The 20,983-nt window shown below is 45.9% G+C and overlaps 1 protein-coding gene across 2 annotated transcripts in view; it reads right to left on the reverse strand.

Annotated features, from left to right (window-relative positions):
• Window positions 1-20,983, reverse strand: part of SMAP1 (small ArfGAP 1) — a 230,453-nt gene that overhangs the window by 151,970 nt on the left and 57,500 nt on the right. For both annotated transcript variants that reach the window (XM_024193778.3, XM_024193768.3), the window contains exon 4: window positions 19,216-19,291. In XM_024193778.3, coding sequence (XP_024049546.1) covers window positions 19,216-19,291 — 76 coding nt within the window. The remainder of the gene's footprint in view (window positions 1-19,215; window positions 19,292-20,983) is intronic.

Consider the following 20,983-nt stretch of genomic DNA (forward strand, 5'->3'; position numbering starts at 1 on the left):
TCTTCAACAGTTGTACACTCCCTATAGCTCCTCTAGATCAAGTGCCAAAACAATGACATTTTACAACAAAAATCTAAAATAACCATAGGATTATCCATATTCCATGGCTCTGCAAATTAAATTAATCTAAATCAAAAAGGTAGAACAGATTTATGTATTCCAGATTTATATTTTCTGGGGATGCTACAGCAGCTTTCCACTTGTGGCCCTGAATACAACAGATGGCTTTGCGGCTGCCATACCATCTGTGACCACCACTAACTGGTCCATTCTTGGGTTCAATAAAAATTATTTAAAACTACTGCTTTCCAGTACTTTGATACATGACCTTCTCACACAAAGTAACAGAGAAACGGACACAACCACTATAAGAGAGAAACTTGCTGAACGTCTGAAAACTTGGCTGGAGATGGAAAGTCACCTTTCCAGAAAGTAAACCAGCTTCAAACCTTGACCTTCAATTCTGGATGCATATCACTCAGTTTTGAAAGCAACTCCAGAATCTGGTGACAAGGGAAGCGTGAAGCTAAAAAGTGAATTTCCTTGTCAAATAATACTTTGCCAGGTGCCCACCAAGGTATCCAAAACTTTGTAAAATGTTGACTTAAGTTTGCCTGACCCCCAATTCTATTTCAGATTTCCCCATCCTGGAAACATGGCATACATTATTTGTTCCTAGATGTATGTGTTTCCATTTAGCCATATTAAAATGTATATTATTTGCCTGAGCCCAGCTTACCAAGTGATCCAAATTACTCTGTATCAGTGACATGTCCTCCTCATTACTGACCTATCTTCCCAACCCCACATATTGTGATCAGTTAGACCCTGAGCCTGTCCCTGCCCCAAAGAGGTTACAGTCTAAATACACCCATACATACACATATCACCCCCAAGAGTGCACATACACTCAATGACCTGTTTTGCAACAGTGTAACTCCATTAACTTAATAGAATTTCTCCCAACATCAGAAATAAGTGTGGTGTTTAGGTGAAGGCAAAGGACTGGAATTCAGGAGATCAGGGTGCTACTCTGAACTCTGTCATACACCTTGTGTGTGACCTTAGGAAGAAGTTGCTTTGCTTCTTGTGCTTCAGTTCCTCATTTGAAAATGACAATAATACTTCCCTATCTCACAAGTATACTGCGAGGATAAATTTGTCAATGTTTATTAAATGCCACAGAAGCGCCTATACAGTTTTCAGTCCCATATCCTTATCATCTGATCCAACATTTACTGATTATAATTATAGCAAGTCTTTAAATCCTAATAAATATAATTTGGCTAGATATCAAGAGACTCCCATTCTTCAGAGAATGTACTGATTAGAGATTGACTAATTGCATTAGTACAATGAAGTGACCTTGTCTGAAAGACACTTCTTTTTGAGGTTTGTCCTTTCACGCCAGCTATGCCATAAATGTGAAAACGTATCTTTTTTGTGGTAGACTGGTTCCTGAATTAAGACGTCAGTGTTGGAACAGTGTATTTGCAAACAAGTTTACTATCCTCAGAGCATCAGAATGATAAAATCCAGGAAAGTGGGTTTCAAGGGGAATTTCCCCTGCCCCTGACTGAAGATAGTATCCTAGTCTGATTTTCTCTGTTGGATCTCTTAAAGATTTCTTATTAAACCATCTTATAAACGACAGTTCACTCTTAAAAGAGTGAGGCACATTCAAATGTTCTGGCACTATATGCCATGTTTCAATCCTTGAAAGCCAACACTTTCCCTCCAACTCTACACCATGCATTTTCTGGAAACTCCGAATCAACAAGTCTTTTATTAACATGAAAGTACACCCAAATTGCTCTATCATCTTTGTTATTCAATGGTAGGTGGTAGATTTAATTATACCCCATCCTCTAAAGCTAGGAGCAAGGTAAAATCTTGTAGGACAGGCCACCAGGCACCACTGAATAAGATAGCTATGTTTTTCAAAGGCAGACTTTAAATTGGACTCTTCTGAAAACTTATAAATATCCGGCATTTTCTATAAAACCTTTTACTTATCTACATTTGAATCTGGAGACCCTGGGTCGAAATCCTGGTCCTACCAAAGTCAATGGGAGTTTTGCCATTTACTTCAGAGGGGCCAGGATTTCACCCTCTGTCTCTACTAGTGTAGGGATAAGAATACATGGCATGTCTACACAGCAATGTAAGCCCAAGCTCAAGCCAAGCCCTCCTTACATCCACATACACCAATTATGCTAACCTAGGGCTCAGACCCAGGACCCTGCAGTGCTGGAGGGTCTGAGACCTTGTTAAGCTGGGACCTAGGTCCAAGTCCTATTGCTTTCCTATGTGCTTACGGCCCTAGCCTGATTTGGGTCCTGGAAGTCCTCCGGCTTTATCCCAGAGTTCCCGGTTCCAGAGGAGCAGCGCTGCAAGCAGCCAGCACAAGTGCACTCCCCCTTCTTCCACTGTCTCCTCCTTGCTGCTGCGTGGAGCTTGCTTGGTGCAGGGAGCAAAGCTGCCATGATTTGGGGGGGGGGGGTGTCATCCCTTCCCTGGCCGTGCTGAGCTGGGATTCTGCTGCTTCATCTCCTTACAGGGGCAGAGCTTGGTCCCGCTCTGCTTTCACTTGCTCCTGGGCCCTAACCTGCTTTCCCTGGGACTGTGTGAGCAGGGGTACCCAGGCAGCCAGCACTGTGAGGGCTGCAAGTGGGAGCCAGCCCCAAAACTTCCTTGCAGCCTCCCAGGGATCCCTAATCTCTGCCTCCCAGGGCGCAAAGGAACCTTCCTCATCCACACTATTGAATTTAATACGTCTCTAGATTTATTAGAGCAGTCTCCTTGTCCACTCAAAACACCTAGCTTTCACATACAGATTGAATTTGTGATTATTTTTTCCCAATCCTGAACTATAAAAATGATGAGCCTCTTGAAGACTTGTCCATTTTTGCTGTTTATTAGAGCACTCTTCCTTGTGACACAAGTTTGAATGATGTTCAAACTAAAAGCCCTCTCCATGGAAAACTATTTACTATTTCTCTGTCTTAATTTATACCTACACAAGCAGTAAAAAGGAGTACCGATTCCTTAGCCTATATACTCTCTGACAATTCTTAAAATATACAATGGAAAAAAACAGACCACTCCTGTAATTCAACTGTCAATCAATATATCCACAACCACCACCACCAACACAGCAGTAAAAGATATATTTAAGGACTCCCATCAGACTCCTTCCATTCACTCAGAACTACAGAAAATAAAGCATTCTTGCAGCATGCAGCAAGATAAAGTGACTATGTAAAGCTGAGTGAATAGAGGATTTTCTGATTTGATGGCAGTTCCAAAAACTGTTTTTTAAAACATTCATTAGACCTGAACCATGACCTGATAAACAAATGACAAAAATTTTATTTTGGGTCAAACAAAACATTTTGTTCCATTTCCAGATGCACCTCTACCCCGATATAACACGAATTCAGATATAACGCGGTAAAGCAGTGCTCCAGGGGGGCGGGGCTGCATGCTCCGGCGGATCAAAGCAAGTTCAATATAACGAACTTTTGGCTCCCTAGGACAGCGTTATATCGGGGTAGAGGTGTACTTTTTAAAATAAAACATAGGAAATGAAGTGCTATATTCACAAAATGGTCAAATTGGTGGCAGCCATTGTAAAACACCTTTAGCCCAGTGGCAACAAGATTGGTGGGCCTATTTTCTAGAACTGTCTCTCTGACTTCATTACAACTTCAGACTATCACAGAATCATAGAAGATTAGGGTTGGAAGAGACCTCAGGCGGTGATCTAGTCCAACCCCCTGCTCAAAGCAGGACCAATCCCAATTATCACCTCTCTCTGGCAAGGATATTTCAGCCCATCAGTGAGAATCATTAGCCATGCACATACAAGAATAGATGTTAAATGAGAACAAAACCACTTTTCCCTGGCCAATACGAACAGAATTCTCTAAATGTGGATTCATAAAATGGATTCCTTAATCTCACCGGAGAGTTTTTATTGTCCAGGGAGGACTAATAAATCTCCTCCAGTCCCTTATCAAAGAGAAGTAGCTCTTAAACTTAAGGGCGTATAGGACTGTTTTGGATGTTTAGTAAGCCTCTCTGATGGGAAAAGCCATAATATGGAGTGGGTTTTGCAGCAGAGGGGCTAGAGCTCTCTGGAGAAGAGGCAGTTCTGGAAGGACGCCTTGAAGAATGCTAACTTGGCCTGCCCTAGATTACTTCATTCAAAAAGTCTACTGGGAGGAAAAAAGTGATTACCTACCTTTTGTAGGTTGTTCTTTGGGATGTATTGCTCATGTCAATTCTATTCTAGGTGTGTGTGCACTCATGCGCACAGTTGCCAGAGACTTTTGCCTTAGCAGTATACGTAGGGCCAGCTGTGGCACCCTTTGGAGGGCCGCAGTCATGCGTCGGTATATCAGGCGCTGCCGGCCATACGCCCTCTCGGTTACTTTTTGCTGACAACTTCGACAGAGGGGTAGGAGGGAGGGTAATGGAATGGACATGAGCAAAACATCTCGAAGAACAACAGTTGTAAAAGGCAGGTAACAGTTTTTTCTTCTTTGAGTGCTTGCTCATGTCGACTCCATTCTAGGTGACTCACAAGCAGTATCTATGGAGGTGGGTTCAGAGTTCACTGCTTGGCGGCTTACAGTACTGCTCTACCAAAGTCAGGATCATCCCAGGCCTGCTGGGAAAGTGCATAGTCAGATGTGAAGGTATGGACCGATGACCAGGTGCCTGCCCTACAGATGTCCTGAATGGCACTTGGGCCAAAAATGCTGCCGAAGAGGCCTGAGCCCTGGTAGAGTGGGCAGTGACGATCACCGGGGGCAGCACCTTTGCTTGATCATAGCAGAAGCGAATGCAGGCCATGATCCAGGAAGAAATTCTCTGAGTGGAAACAGGGTGACCATCCTGTCGGCCACGGCAAGGAAAAAATTGTGTCGACTTATGGAATAGCTTGGTCCAGTCAATGTAGAAGGCCAGAGCCCTCCTGACGTCCAGGGCATGTAGCCTGCGCTCCTCTTCCGACTTACGCGGCTTTGGAAAGAGGACCAGTAAGTAAATGTCCCGGCTCGAATGAAACAAACTACCTTGGGAAGGAAGACTGGGTGTGGTCTTAGGTAGACCTTGTCCTTGTAGAAGGCTGTGTAAGGCAGTAATGAGGTGAGCGCCTGAATCTCGGATACCTGGCAGGTATTTGATACGGTCTCGCATGATATTCTTATCGATAAACTAGGCAAATACAATTTAGATGGGGCTACTATAAGGTGGGTGCATAACTGGCTGGATAACCTTACTCAGAGAGTTGTTATTAATGGTTCCCAATCCTGCTGGAAAGGCATAACGAGTGGGGTTCCGCAGGGGTCTGTTTTGGGACCGGCTCTGTTCAATGTCTTCATTAACGACTTAGATATTGGCATAGAAAGTACGCTTATTAATTTGCGGATGATACCAAACTGGAAGGGATTGCAACTGCTTTGGAGGACAGGGTCATAATTCAAAATGATCTGGACAAATTGGAGAAATGGTCTGAGGTAAACAGGATGAAGTTTAACAAAGACAAATGCAAAGTGCTCCACTTAGGAAGGAAAAATCAGTTTCACACATACAGAATGGGAAGAGACTGTCTAGGAAGGAGTACGGCAGAAAGGGATCTAGGGGTTATAGTGGACCACAAGCTAAATATGAGTCAACTGTGTGATGCTGTTGCAAAAAAAGTAAACATGATTCTGGGATGCATTAACAGGTGGGTTGTGAGCAAGACACGAGAAGTCATTCTTCCGCTCTACTCTGCTCTGGTTAGGCCTCAAATGGAGTATTGTGTCCAGTTCTGGGCACCGCATTTCAAGAAAGATGTGGAGAAATTGGAGAGGGTCCAGAGAAGAGCAACAAGAGTGATTAAAGGTCTTGAGAACATGACCTATGAAGGAAGGCTGAAAGAATTGGGTTTGTTTAGTTTGGAAAAGAGAAGACAGAGGGGACATGATAGCAGTTTTCAGGTATCTAAAAGGGTGTCATAAGGAGGAGGGAGAAAACTTGTTCACCTTAGCCTCTAAGGATAGAACAAGAAGCAATGGGCTTAAACTGCAGCAAGGGAGGTCTAGGTTGGACATTAGGAAAAAGTTCCTAACTGTCAGGGTGGTCAAACACTGGAATAAATTGCCTAGGGAGGTTGTGGAATCTCCATCTCTGGAGATATTTAAGAGTAGGTTAGATAAATGTCTCTCAGGGATGGTCTAGACAGTATTTGGTCCTGCCATGCGGGCAGGGGACTGGACTCGATGACCTCTCGAGGTCCCTTCCAGTCCTAGAATCTATGAAATCACCACGACCAGGAACGTGACCTTCCAGGAGAGGAAAAGGCGAGAGCAGGAATCCAGAGACTCAAAGGGGCAACCCATGAGCCGCAACAGCACCAGATTCAAGTCCCAGGGAGGAACAGGATCCTGGAGGTGCAGGTAGAGGTGCTCCAGGCACTTAAGGAATTTGGCTGTGATAGCCTGAGAGAAAAACGACATGCCTTTGAACGGTGGGTGGAAGGCCAAGATGGCCACTAGATGGACCTTTATGGATGAGAGTGACAAGTTCTGAAGCTTGAGGAGCAGGCAGTAATCTAGAAAGAGCTGCAATGGGACTCGCTTGGGACAGACCCCCTTATTTTCCATCCAGCAGGTGAATCACTTTCATTTGGCCAAGCAGGTGGTCCTGGTGGAATGCTTTCTACTGCCCAACAGGACTCGCTGGACCTCGGACAAGCACTGCCGGTCTTGCGCATTTAGCCACGCAGCAGCCAAGATGGTAGATGAAGTGCTGCCAGGTTCAGGTGCAGGAGACTGCTGTGGTTCTGGGACAACAGGCTCGCCTGAGCAGCATCTGGAACGGGGTCGCCACTGAGAAGTCTAACAGAGTGCTGAACCAGTGATGGCACAGCCATGCAGTGCTATGAGGATGACCTTCACCCTGTCCTGCTTGATCTTCATGAGAACCCTGGGCAGCAACTGCACCAGATGGAAGACTTACATCAGAGCCCCCGACCACAGGAGCAGGAAGACATCCCACGGGGATCCCCGTCCCTGTCCTGGAACGAGCAGAAGATGTGGCATTTCCTATTCTGCCTGGATGCGAATAGGTCCACCTGGGCAGTTCCCCACCTGTGGAAGATAGAACTGACCAGCTCCGGGTGAAGGGACCACTCATGGCAAGACGAGAATGTCCTGATCACTTCAGACTAACACGGCTACCCCTCTGATACTTCAGTCCATACTGTGTCCGTTGGGGACAGACCGACGCCAGCCATGCCTGTAGGGGCCTGAGGCGGAGTCGCGCATGCCAGACCATGTAAGTGCATGCTGCCATGTAGCCCAACAGTCTCAGGCATGTGGGGAATGCAGAGACGACATGAGGTCCACCATGACTCAGAACAGAGTCTTAGGGAGGAAGGCTCTGGCTTGAGTAGAGTCAAGTTCCACCCCAATGAATTCTAAGTTGCACTGAGGTAACGGTCAACTTTTTGTCATTTATTATTAGGCCCAGGTCATGGAAGGTGCAACAGACCAGATCGAGATGCCCCTGCACCTGATCCGAGGACTGACCCCTAATCAACGAGCCATCGAGGTACAGATAGATTTGGATCTCTCCCCCACCCCCCGATGTCGCAGGTAAGCGGCCACTGGCGCCATGCACTTGGTGAACACAGTAGGAGCTGAAAGACCAAAGAGCACCGCCATGAACTCGAAATGGCACTGGCCCAACATGAAACGGAGGAAACGCCGGTGCCCCGGGAATATGGAAGTACACGTTCTCTAAATCAAGGACGGAGTACCAGTCTCCCGGATCCAGGGAGGGGATGATGGAGGACAGGGAGACCATATGAAACTTCAACTTTTTGAAAGACTTGTTGAGGCGACACAGGTCTAGGATAAGTGTGAGGCCCCCTTTTGCCTTCAGAATGAGGAAGTAGCGGAACTAAAATCCTCTTCCTTCCATGTCTTGCGGAACCTCTTCCACTGCCACTAGGCTCAGGAGGTTTTCGATCTCCTGAATGAGGAGGTGCTCGTGAGAAGGTTCCCTGAAGAGGGACAGGGAAGGGGATGGAAAGGTTGGTCAGCTACAAACTGCAGGGTATAGCCTGATGAGACTGTCGAGACTATTGACCAGCGGTCCAAGATGATATGGGACCAGGCCGACCGGAAAGGATGGAGGCGGTTAAGGAAGATGAGGAACGGATCCAGTGCAGTGACTAGTGCATCGTCCTCGGGCACACCATCAACATGACTGTTTTTGGCTGCCTTGTTCCCTGAAAGGACCTGACTGGGCAGGAGGCAAAGACGATGACTGGTGGCACCGCTTAAAACCCCTGTCTTTGTTCTCCTTTTTGTAGGAGCCGGATCGAGGAGTACCCCAAGACCTCAATGACGGTGGAGGGCAGAACAGCTTTCTGGCCTGCTGAAGAGTATGTAGGCCCAAGGAGTGGAGGGTAGCCCAAGACTCTTTAAGGCCGTGGAGCCTAGCATCAGTTAGCTCTGAGAAGAGACCCAGTCCCTTGAAAGGGAGGTCCTGGAGGGTGGATTGCATCTCCTGGGATAGCCTGGAGATATGTAACCAGGAGCTACGCCTCATGACTATTGCAGAGGCAACCACCCTCGACGCTAAGTCCATGCCATCCCATGCCATCTGGAGGACACTGCTGGCTACCGCTTTGCCCTCTTCTATTAGAGTGGCAAACTCCTGCGCCTGATCCTGTGGGAGGCTCTCTTTGAACTTGCCGACGATGTCCCACAGGTTGAAATTGTACCTGCCAAGTAGGGCCTGATGGTTAGAGACCTTAAATTGAAGGCTTGCTGTTGAATAAATTTTTCTGCCAAATAAGTCCAGACTCTCGTTAGCTTTATTTTAGGGGGTGCCACTCGCCTGGCCCTGCCTGGCCCTTTCGTTGACAGTGGACACGACCAGGGACCCCACAGGAGGGTGCGTGTACAGGTATTCATACCCCTTTGTGGGGATATAGTACTTTTCCGCCTTCTTGGATGGGGGCGGAATGGAAAAGGGATCTGCTACACCGATTTGGCAATCTTTAGGACCCCTGGCAATGCGACTTGAGGGGGGGCAGAGGAGGGAATGACATGGAAGAGGTCATTGGGCTCCTCAGCTAGCGCCTCGATCTCCGCCACCACTCTTTTAAGTAGGACTTGGTGCTCTCTGAAGTCCTCGGGGGGGCTACCAGTTTGCGAGGGCCACACCACCGCCTTGTCCGGGGACAATGAGGATCACTACACTGCTGGAGGATGGGGGGGGGGGGGGTCCCATTACTGTGTTGGGGACAGCTCCACTGTTGCTAGGGCCTCCCTCGGAGTCACTGCTTCGGATTCGGCCCCTTGCTCCAACACCGCTGCTAGTTGCACCGGGGGTAGCACGTCCAATGCTGTCTGGAAGGAGCAGTGGAAGTACAGTGCTGGCATAATAGGCATCCTTCACGGATTCCAGTACTACCACTCGGTGGGCCATTACCCTTGACCCCATGCCAGTGCTGCAGATGCCTTGGCGGGCTCCCGACTGGGAGACGATTCACCCCATACAGGGGAAGGGCTGAACTGTCCCTCTGACTTCTGGTGACCAGTGCAGGGCCGTGGAAGCGTGAGTCTCAACTGATTCTTGTCAGTGACCAGTACAGGGAAGGCGAGGGCTGATGCCTGCACGAAGAATGGTATCGGGGCCCCGGCGACCAGTGCCACGACCAGGAACAGTCTTGTGTTGGAGGGGACCAACGCCTAGGAGATCTGCAAGGCGATTGAGACCAGTGCCTTCGCGAACTCTGGCGGGAGGACTGTCAGTACTGAGAATAGGGGGATCGGCGTCAACGCCAGAGTCCCGTGTCTTGTAGGCAGAGACCGTGGTGTCGGAGATCTGGGCAGCGGTACCGGGGTACTTGGCCATAGCGAAGGGGAATAATGCCTGCGGTCCAGGGGCATTCCACTGTCTTTAGGGGCAGTCCCATCACTGGCTTGGTCGTCTGAGCTGGTGTCTTGGCGGGATCCGCCATGCGGCCAGCCGTCTGTGGTGCCGGTTGGCCTAATTGTTCTTCAGCTGTCAGGCCCGACTCGGGTGCAGATGGCCCTGCGATGGGCCAGAACACCCTACCACTCCCTGGAGTCGGAGGTGGGTCCCTGTCTGGGTTAGGGGGTCTGACCACAGCAGTACCCCCGAGAGCCTCTGTTTTAGGCCTTGTGCCTGTCTCAGGTCTTTTGCCTAAAGTTCCCTTGCGCAGTGCCTGCAGACCAGATGACTTAAACCACTTCTTTGGTACTGGCGGCGGGGGGGGGGGGGGGGGTGGGGAGAGGGGAAACAGTGCTGGGTGGATCCCGGTGCCAGCAGTGCACTGCATGCCGACACCAAAGTACTGGGCGTGGAGCCCAAGTGTGAGGGCTCCAATGCCTGGCGCAGACCAGCCTCCATGAGGAGGGCCCTTAACCGAATGTCCCACTCTTTTTGAGTTTGGGGATTAAATTTTTTTCAGATCTAGCACTTGTCTTTTCGATGGGACTTCCCCTGGCACTTCAGACAACTCTCGTGAGGGTTGCTGATGGGCATCGGCCGACTGCACTCAGAACACAGCTTAAAGCCTGGGGAGCGGGGCATGCCCCGCTCCAGGACAAAGTCCCAGTCGGGACTAACTACTAGAGTAGTACTAAATCACTTAACAGCTAACTAGTCTATGACTAAACAACAAAGGAGAATGATCTGAACAGTGAAGCTAAGCAAGACCAGACACTCCAACCAACCGTCACGGGTGGTAAGAAGTAACTGAGAGGGCATAGGGCCGGTGGCACCTGATATACCACCGCATCAGTGCAGCACTCCAGAGGGCACCACAGCTGACCATACAGATACTGCTAAGGCAAAAGTCTTAGGCAACTGTGCACGTGGGCACACACACACCTAGAATGGAACTGACATGAGCAAGCACTCGAAGAAAATATCATTCCCAAGCGTCATGGGCAGAACTCAGATTCTATCCAAATTAGATCAAAGTATATTTTAAAGATACATTGGAGAAAACTGAAATTAAAATTAAACCTTTATTATTACAGTTATTTGAATTACCACAACATATAGGAGCCCTAGTCATGGACTAAGATCCCATTATGCTAGGCACCGAACAAAAAAATAGCCCCTGCTCCAAACAGTTTTACAATCTAAGTATGAGACAAGATGCAACAAATAGTTAGGATACAGACAAATGGGGAGTAAAATAAATCAATGAGACAATCAGCATAAGATTATTGTTGGCATCACGGCAAAGGAGAATTTTGAAGGTGGATAATGAGGTAGCTTTGCTGATATTTACAGGAAGCATCTTGGTCTCTACTAATAGGATATTTATGAAAAGATTCTACACAATGGGCTATAAATGTATTACTAAATGTTTGTAAGCACGAAAAGTTTCAAGTCATTCATATTGTATATAAAAATGTAAAAGTGAAATTAAGTTTTTGTCACAATTTCATGTTATTACAGAGATATAATTCAAACATCAGGATTTCAAGAATGTTTTAAACTCTCCTAACACTAATTTGTAGTAGCTAATCAGTGTTTTGTTTAAACTTAACTGTCTGGCAATGCCATTTACAGTAGCAAACTGCTGAATATTGACCCTTTACTACCTGGATTTTTACTATCTGAATTGTCCAGAAAAGAGCTAGACATGCAGCACACACATTTTTGAGGAAAATTCAGGACTGGGAGTGTGTTAGCCTGAAAGTAGTAACCCGGATGGTGGAAGCCACGGTGTGACTGGAGCGTTGCTGATAGGCTGCTGGGGTCAGAGTTGCTGGACCAGGACTGCAGCTATACACAGACACTCAGGGAGTGGCCTACATGCTGTTAGGAGCAGCCCTGCTTGCAAGCTAAAACAGCACAGCATTGTGAAGCACCCAGGTTGCAGGGTAGGCAGTGACAACTGGCCTGGACTGCAGTCCAGAATGTGACAGTAACACTTGTTCAATAATAGCTTACTGTTTAATTGGGGCTCGCATCAGTCTTTTCATTATCTCATTCCAAACATATCTTTCATATCTAGACTGTATTTAAAAGTGCAAGGAATAGCGCACATACCAAAAGGAAACCTAGGAAAGCAGGCTGGCTAACCTAGTGAGGAGGGCTTTAAACTAGGTTCACCGGGGGAACGAGACCAAAGCCCTGAGGTAAGTGGGGAAATGGGATTCTGGGAGGAAGCACGAGCAGGAGAGCGTAAGAGGGGAGGACTCTTGTCTCATACTGAGAAAGAGGGACGATCGATGAGTTATCTTAAGTGTCTATACACAAATGCAAGAAGCCTGGGAAACAAGCAGGGAGAACTGGAAGTCCTGGCACAGTCAGGGAACTATGATGCGATTGGAATAACAGAGACTTGGTGGGATAACTCACATGACTGGAGTACTGTCATGGATGGATATAAACTGTTCAGGAAGGACAGGCAGGGCAGAAAAGGTGGCGGAGTTGCGTTGTATGTAAGAGAGGAGTATGACTGCTCAGAGCTCCGGTATGAAACTGCAGAAAAACTTGAGAGTCTGTGGATAAAGTTGAGAAGTGTGAGCAACAAGGGTGATGTCATGGTCGGAGTCTGCTACAGACCACCAGACCAGGGTGATGAGGTGGACGAGGCTTTCTTCTGGCAACTAACAGAAGTTGCTAGATCGCAGGCCCTGGTTCTCATGGGAGACTTTAATCACCCTGATATCTGCTGGGAGAGCAATACAGCGGTGAACAGACAATCCAGGAAGTTTTTGGAAACTGTAGGGGACAATTTCCTGGTGCAAGTGCTGGAGGAACCAACTAGGGGCAGAGCTTTACTTGACCTGCTGCTCACAAACAGGGAAGAATTAGTAGGGGAAGCAAAAGTGGATGGGAACCTGGGAGGCAGTGACCATGAGATGGTTGAGTTCAGGATCCTGACACAAGGAAGAAAGGAGAGCAGCAGAATACGGACCCTGGACTTCAGAAAAGCAGACTGACTCCCTCAGGGAACAGATGGGCAGGATCCCCTGGGAGAATAACATGAAGGGCAAAGGGGTCCAGGAGACCTGGCTGTATTTTAAAGAATCCTTATTATGGTTGCAGGAACAAACCATCCGGATGTGTAGAAAGAATAGTAAATATGGCAGGCGACCAGCTTGGCTTAACGGTGAAATCCTTGCTGACCTTAAACGCAAAAAAGAAGCTTACAAGAAGTGGAAGATTGGGCAAATGACCAGGGAGGAGTATAAAAATATCGCTCAGGCATGCAAGAGTGAAATCAGGAAGGCCAAATCGCACTTGGAGTTGCAGCTAGCAAGAGATGTTAAGAGTAACAAGAAGGGTTTCTTCAGGTATGTTAGCAACAAGAAGAAAGTCAAGGAAAGTGTGGGCCCCTTACTGAATGAGGGAGGCAACCTAGTGACAGAGGATGTGAAAAAAGCTAATGTACTCAATGCTTTTTTTGCCTCTGTCTTCACAAACAAGGTCAGCTCCCAGACTGCTGGACTGGGCAGCACAGTATGGGGAGGAGGTGACCAGCCCTCCGTGGAGAAAGAAGTGGTTCGGGACTATTTAGAAAAACTGGATGAGCACAAATCCATGGGGCCGGATGCGCTGCATCCGAGGGTGCTAAAGGAGTTGGCGGATGTGACTGCGGAGCCATTGGCCATCATCTTTGAAAACTCATGGCGATCGGGGGAGGTCCCGGATGATTGGAAAAAGGCTAATGTAGTGCCCATCTTTAAAAAAGGGAAGGAGGATCCAGAGAACTACAGGCCAGTCAGCCTCACCTCAGTCCCTGGAAAAATCATGGAGCAGGTCCTCAAGGAATCAATTATGAAACACTTAGAGGAGAGGAAAGTGATCAGGAATAGTCAGCATGGATTCACCAAGGGGAAGTCGTGCCTGACTAACCTAATTGCCTTCTATGATGAGAAAACTGGTTCTGTGGATGAGGGGAAAGCAGTGGATGTGTTATTCCTTGACTTTAGCAAAGCTTTTGATACGGTCTCCCACAGTATTCTTGCCGCCAAGTTAAAGAAGTATGGGCTGGATGAATGGACTGTAAGGTGGATAGAAAGCTGGTTAAATCGTCGGGCTCAACGGGTAGTGATCAATGGCTCCATGTCTAGTTGGCAGCCGGTTTCAAGCGGAGTGCCCCAAGGGTCGGTCCTGGGGCCGGTTTTGTTTAATATCTTTATTAATGATCTGGAGGATGGTGTGGACTTCACTCTCAGCAAGTCTGCAGATGACACTAAACTGGGAGGCGTGGTAGATACACTGGAGGGTAGGGATAGGATACAGAGGGACCTAGACAAATTAGAGGCTTGGGCCAAAAAAAACCTGATGAGGTTTAACAAGGACAAGTGCAGAGTCCTGCACTTAGGACAGAAGAATCCTATGCACTGCTACAGACTAGGGACCGAATGGCTAGGAAAAGGACCTAGGGGTCACAGTGGATGAGAGGCTGGATATGAGTCAACAGTGTGCTCTTGTTGCCAAGAAGGCTAACGGCATTTTGGGCTGTATAAGTAGGGGCATTGCCAACAGATCGAGGAACGTGATCGTTCCCCTTTATTCGACATTGGTGAGGCCTCATCTGCAGTACTGTGTCCAGTTTTGGGCCCCACACTACAAGAAGGATGTGGAAAAATTGGAAAGAGTCCAGCGGAGGGCAACAAAAATGTTTAGGGGTCTGGAGCGCATGACTTATGAGGAGAGGCTGAGGGAACTGGGATTGTTTAGTCTGCAGAAGAGAAGAATGAGGGGGGATTTGATAGCTGCTTTCAACTACCTGAAGGGGGGTTCCAAAGAGGATGGAGCTCAGCTGTTCTCAGTGGTGGCAGATGACAGAACAAGGAGTAATGGTCTCAAGTTGCAGTGGGGGAGGTCTAGGTTGGATATTAGGAAACACTATTTCACTAGGAGGGTGGTGAAGCACTGGAATGCGTTACCTAGGGAGGTGGTGGAATCTCCTTCCTTGGAGGTTTTTAAGGTCAGGCTTGACAAAGCCCTGGCTGGGATGATTTAGTTGGGGATTGGTCCTGCTTTGAGCAGGGGGTTGGACAAGATAACCTCTTGAGGTCCCTTCCAACTCTGATATTCTATGATTCTATGAAAGCGGTGTACTAGGATAGGTGACACTTGACTGACATACAGTACTTGTAGCAATAGTCTCTTAATAAACTAATTCTTAGGGCTGAACAATTTTAAAAAGCATTATTGTAGCAACAACTATACCTGTATAATCTCTATATGAAAAGTATGTTTTTGTTATACACCATAAGAAAATCAAATGTACATGCTAATTAAGAAGTTGAAGTTTTTAAATCACAATTGCACATGAATTTGTTTACGGTTGTAAATCTTACCTCAGGCTTATTATGGTTATGTCATCTTTTTAAGAAACAAGTCTGAAGTTGTAATTTAAATGCAAAACCTAATGAAATAAAGACATTCTAAATGAAAGCAAGATGGCTGACAAATATATTAAAGGGGAGAAAAAAATTCTGGACAAAATTGTACAATTACTTTGAATAACAAATTTTTAGCATTAAGTAACCTTTAAGCCACCCCTTTAAAAATGTTTGCTTATTACCCTGTTTATGCAATAAGTTATGAAAACAGAACTGGTCTCCCCAAACCCCTTGCTGGATTGGTAAGTTTTATTATTAGGCATTTGTGTTCTTTAAAAGAAAATGCAGTATTTTGATTAAAAAAACGTTAACAGTATTAATAAAAAGGCACACATTAAATGGATGAAAAGCGGATATGTTTCAAAATGTAGTTTTAAAGGGGAATCACCAAGTGGATATGTTTCTAGTGCGGTCCCACGGGGATCTGTTCTTGGCCCTATGCTATTTAACATTTTTATCAGTGACCTGATAAAAGAAAACAAAATCACTGATTAAATTTGCAAAGGACAAAAAAATTGAGGGAGGGATAAATAATAAAGAGGACAGGTCACTTATACAGAGCCATCTGTATCACTTGGTAAACCAGTGGCAAGCAAACAATATGTATTTTAATAAGGATAATGTAAATGTATACATCTAGGAACAAAGAATGTAGGTCATATATGCAGGATGAGGGACTCTATCCTAGGAAGCAGTGACACTTAAAAGACTTGATGGTCATGGTGGACGTTCATTTGCACATGAGCGCCAAGTGCAATCCTGTGGCCAAAAGGGCTACTGCAAATCCTTGGATGTATAAATATGGGAATCTTCAGTAGGAGTAGCAAGATTATTTTACCTCTGTATTTAGCACTGCAATCACTGCTGGAATATTGTGTCCAGTTCTGATGTCCACAATTCAAAGGATGTTGATTAATTGGAGAGAGGTCAGAGAAGAGCCACAAGACTGATTAAAGGATTGGGAAACATGCCTTATAGTGACAGACTGAGCTCCTTGAGTCTATCTGGATCAACAAAGAGAAGGTGCAGGGATGACTTGATCAAAGTCTAGAATTACCAACACAGAAAACAAATATTTGATAATGGGCTCTTCAACCTAGCATCACACCATCCAATGGCTTGAAGTTGAATCTACACAAAGTCAGACTGGAAATAAGGTGTAAATTTTTAATAGTGAGAGTAGTTAATCATTGGAACAATTTAATAAAAGCCAAGGTGGATACCCCATCACTGGGGATTTTAAAATCAAGATAGGATGTTTTTCTAAAAAAATATGCTCTAGAAATTGTTTCAGGGAAGTTTCATGGCATGTGTTATACAGGAGGTCAGACTAGGATGATCACAATGGTCCCTTTTGGCCTTGGAATCTATAATATGCGCTAATTTGGTCTCATTCGGTGACCTAAAAAACCTGTACAAATAAGCTGGCACTGCTGTTGAGAAAGTATTAATACATTTGGAAGAAATAAAATATTTTGAAACTCTGAACATTAGAAAAGCAGGGATTTCCAAGTTAATCTAGTACTTAAAACTCCTATGCTTTTCACAGAGACACTTAAAATAACCCAACAACCTTAACTCAGCCCTGTGTGAATTCTGCAAAGCTTGCAAGCCCTATGTCTCACAGCTTAGGCTTACAGAAACAGTGAATTATTTGTAAGTATGCAGTAGGTTGATACAGTTTTCTTAAACCACACACAAACCCCACATGTAGCATTTTAAGAGTCATGGTATTTCTGAATTGCTGATCTGCTTAAAATGATGTGATTTTTGACGGAATAAAGGTAACATATTGTGCTGGAAGTTATGAGGTAAAAAACACACACAAACCTGTAACAACAAAAAATACTTTTTCTGTGAAGACCCAGGGCAGGATGACAAAATGATACAAACCAGGAACTGCACACCCAGCAAGAAAAGTACATAAGTTGGGTAACTCAAGCTTGCACATGCAGCATACAGGTCACCTAAAACCCAAAGAGTTAATGTATTAAAAGCCAACTGGATAACAACAATCTGTTGTGGAGAAATGTAGGGAAGACCTAAAATGGACTCAACCTGGAGAAACACTGACCAGAAATTGACAGATGGGATTGAAGGACCAGATCAAGCGATCAGAGAACATGACAACTATCACGGAAGGTGGAAGGACTTCCCAGTGTCCTGGAATGTGGTAACTTTTCCCCAACTTCTATCCCTCGACCCGCACCACTTTCTGCAGCCCCCATTGGCCTGGAGTGGCGAACCACAGCCAGTGGGAGACGCGATCGGCCGAACCTGCGGACGCGGCAGGTAAACAAACCAGCCCAGCCCGCCAGGGTGCTTACCCTGGCTAGCCGCGTGCCAAAGGTTGCAGATCCCTGTTCTATCCCAACAGTACCCTTAAGGTTACAGCAGGACAAACCCCATCTACCTAAAATCTTAAGAATTTGGAAATAAGCTATGGGAGAAAGAAATGCATACGTTTTCCCCCTTCATATCACCTATAACACTGTTGATAACGCACTCCAATGCTTCATAAGGCTCTCACTTCCATCTCCAATAGATACCCCAACTTCAAACTTGCACTCATGCGCAAAACAAACAAACAAAAATCTTACCAGTGACCTCATATGCTTTTATATCCATTTCAAAAGAGCAGCTCATCTAACTCTCACATTCCATACATTTGGGAAACTACTTTACCATCTACTTCAGGAATGTTAAGTACAAATCTTGTTTTAAAATGGTCTTTTAACGGTGAGAATCACATCCTTCCCTTTGGCCTTCATATCCCTAGCCTAGGTCTACACTATATGAGCTACAGAAGTAATTGTTAGTCCCTTTGGAGACCAGCTACTTGACACACTTGGTGATCAACATTGTTGGATTTTATCCTGGGCTCTGGGAGGGGAGGTTAGTTTATAGTAGTTAGAGACAGGATAAAAGAGTGGTTTAGTCACTCTGAAAGGCAGTGTGGTCCAATGGATGAGACAAGGGATTGTCATGTTAGAGACTTGGGTTCTGTGCCTGCAGTGATCTTGGATAATTTTTCTGCTAATTTATTTCAAAAACTCAGTCTTCAGCAGCTCTCCCCTAATTGTCTTTTAGATTGAGGTTCATGGCTGTAGTCAATAAGGGGAGAATGGCACTAGAATTTAAACTGCTCTTAGGAAGTAAGATTTGAACTCCTGGTCTCCTCTTTCCTAACTCAGGGAACTTAAGACAACAGGGTTATTTGGCAAGATCTATTTCTCCTCATGTTTTTTAGCCTACAAAGAAAAGTGAGACTACTGGGAGGAGTGGAGGCATGAAGGGAGGTGTCTCCAAAGGTAGTGATTTTTAAATTATTATTCTCTCGATCTCAATTCATTTTTCATCAAACCACCAAGAAAAAAAAAATCAATACTGCTCCAAGTTTACACTCTGTTTTGGTTTTTGCCACTTCAATAAAATTTTTATAAAATAAAGCTTTAAAGTTCCTGTTAAAACTAAACTCTGAAACACAACCTTAACTATATTATAAATTATCTCACATACAAGTTGTTCATCTCTAGGTTTTTGTGGGGGAAGGGAAGTTGTCTGTCTGTTGGGTTTTTTTACACAGATAATGAAGGTCAGCATTGTATGGCTCCGGACCAAAGGAATGTTCACTATTATATGTCCATGTCTATCATCTATTTCATATTCCTACATACCAGTACCTCTTCTGATAAGTACTTACATAGACAATTTTAAATTTCTCCAAGAGTAATTTAAAGCTTCAAGAAAAATACAAAGAATACTATCTGAATTATTGGAAGAATTGCATACTTACACTGGTGACACTGATTGCATTTTTGTCATAGTACTTCTTCTTTTCATATTTATCCCTGATGAAAAATTCTACAGCTCTGAAAACAGGCAGTTAAGTAAAACACACAATGAGAGGAAGAAAATCAATCTAAAAACTGGTTAATTAACAATATTCAAACTAAAAGAATGACATTTGGTTCTAATTCTCCAACATTTCATTTTTGCAATTTTAGTTTAAGGCGAGAAAACATAAAACCAAACCTGAACTGCTTTGGTTACTTATGCACATGCTCAACCACTTTCGATGAACTTATCAATAGTAAAAATTCAGTCACAGCTACTTATTGCTTAGATTTCATATATACTTCTCTTAACAGCTTCATTTTCTTTCTTTGAAATCATACTTCATAATGACAACATGAAAAATTGATATGCAAAATAGATGCAAGTCAGTGTCCTGCCATCAAAATATTTTCACTCTGTATTTATATTATGCAATAGGTTGTGAGCACCCACAAAGACGTACAATAACATACAATCCTGCAACAAGGATCATAGAATCATAGATATGTAAGGCTGGAATTTCCCTACACTAATAAAATATAACATAATACAATGATCAAATTAAAGTTGCAACTAGAATTCGATCAATGGTTAATTTCTCTGGCTCATCAGTTACTACAGTGAGCAATTACATCAATTTATAAGGTTAAAACAAGAATTATTTCAATACTTCACAGGAAAGTTAAGGAAGAATGCCTCTTTTAATCTAATCAATTGAGCTAAGAGTCTAGTCTACTAAAAGCAGCAGCTGAAACTCTTGCCTTTGCTTTAAAGAAGTATAACTCTGAGAATGATTTCTTTATAGCTTAGGGTTACCATATTTGAACTTTCAAAAAAGAGGACACTCGGGGGTGGGGTGGGGTGTAGCCCCGCCCCCTAGCCACTCCCTCCCAATTCCCGCCCCCCTGACTGCCCCCCACAGAACCCCCAACCCATCCAACCCTCCCTGCTCCTTGTCCCCTGATCGCCCCTTCCCGGGACCCCTGCCCCTAATCACCCCCTGGGACCCCACCCCTTATCTAAGCCTCCCTTATCTTTGTCCCCAACTGCCCCCTCCTGAGACCCCCCCCACCCTACCTATCCCCTGACTGTTCTGACTCCTATCCACACCCCCGCCCCCACCAGATCCCTGGGACTCCCACGCCTATCCAACCGCTGCCTGTTCCCTGACTGCCCCCCCCGAACCCCCAACCCATCTAACCCTCCCTGTCCCCTGACTGCCCCAATCCCTCTCCACACCCCTGCCCCCTGACAGGCCACCCCCAGAACCCCTGACCCATCCAACCCTCCCCTGCTCCCTGTCCCCTGACTGCCCCAATTCCTCTTCACACCCCTGCCCCCTGACAGGCCAGCCCCAGAACCCCTGACCCATCCAACCCTCCCCTGCTCCCTGTCCCCTGACTGCTCCAATCCCTCTCCACACCCCTGCCCCCTGACAGGTCCCCCCAGAACCCCTGACCCATCCAACCCTCCCCCTGCTCCCTGTCCCCTGACTGCCCCAATCCCTCTCCACACCCCCGCCCCCTGACAGCCCCCCCATAACTCCCAACTCATCAAAACCTCTCCCTGCTCCCTGACTGCCCCCCAGGACTCCCCTTACCACCATGCCGCTTGAGCCACTGGCTCCACGTGGAGCAGGCTGCCGCGCTGCCGTGTGCATAGCCCCTCCCCCACAGAGTGCTGAGGCAGGGGGAGGGGGGAGCGGGGGAGGGGGTGTGGAGAGGGAT

Source organism: Terrapene carolina, unplaced genomic scaffold (genome assembly GCF_002925995.2).
Source record: "Terrapene carolina triunguis isolate 2854851 unplaced genomic scaffold, T_m_triunguis-2.0 Scaffold42, whole genome shotgun sequence".
NCBI classification, from domain to species: domain Eukaryota; kingdom Metazoa; phylum Chordata; order Testudines; family Emydidae; genus Terrapene; species Terrapene triunguis.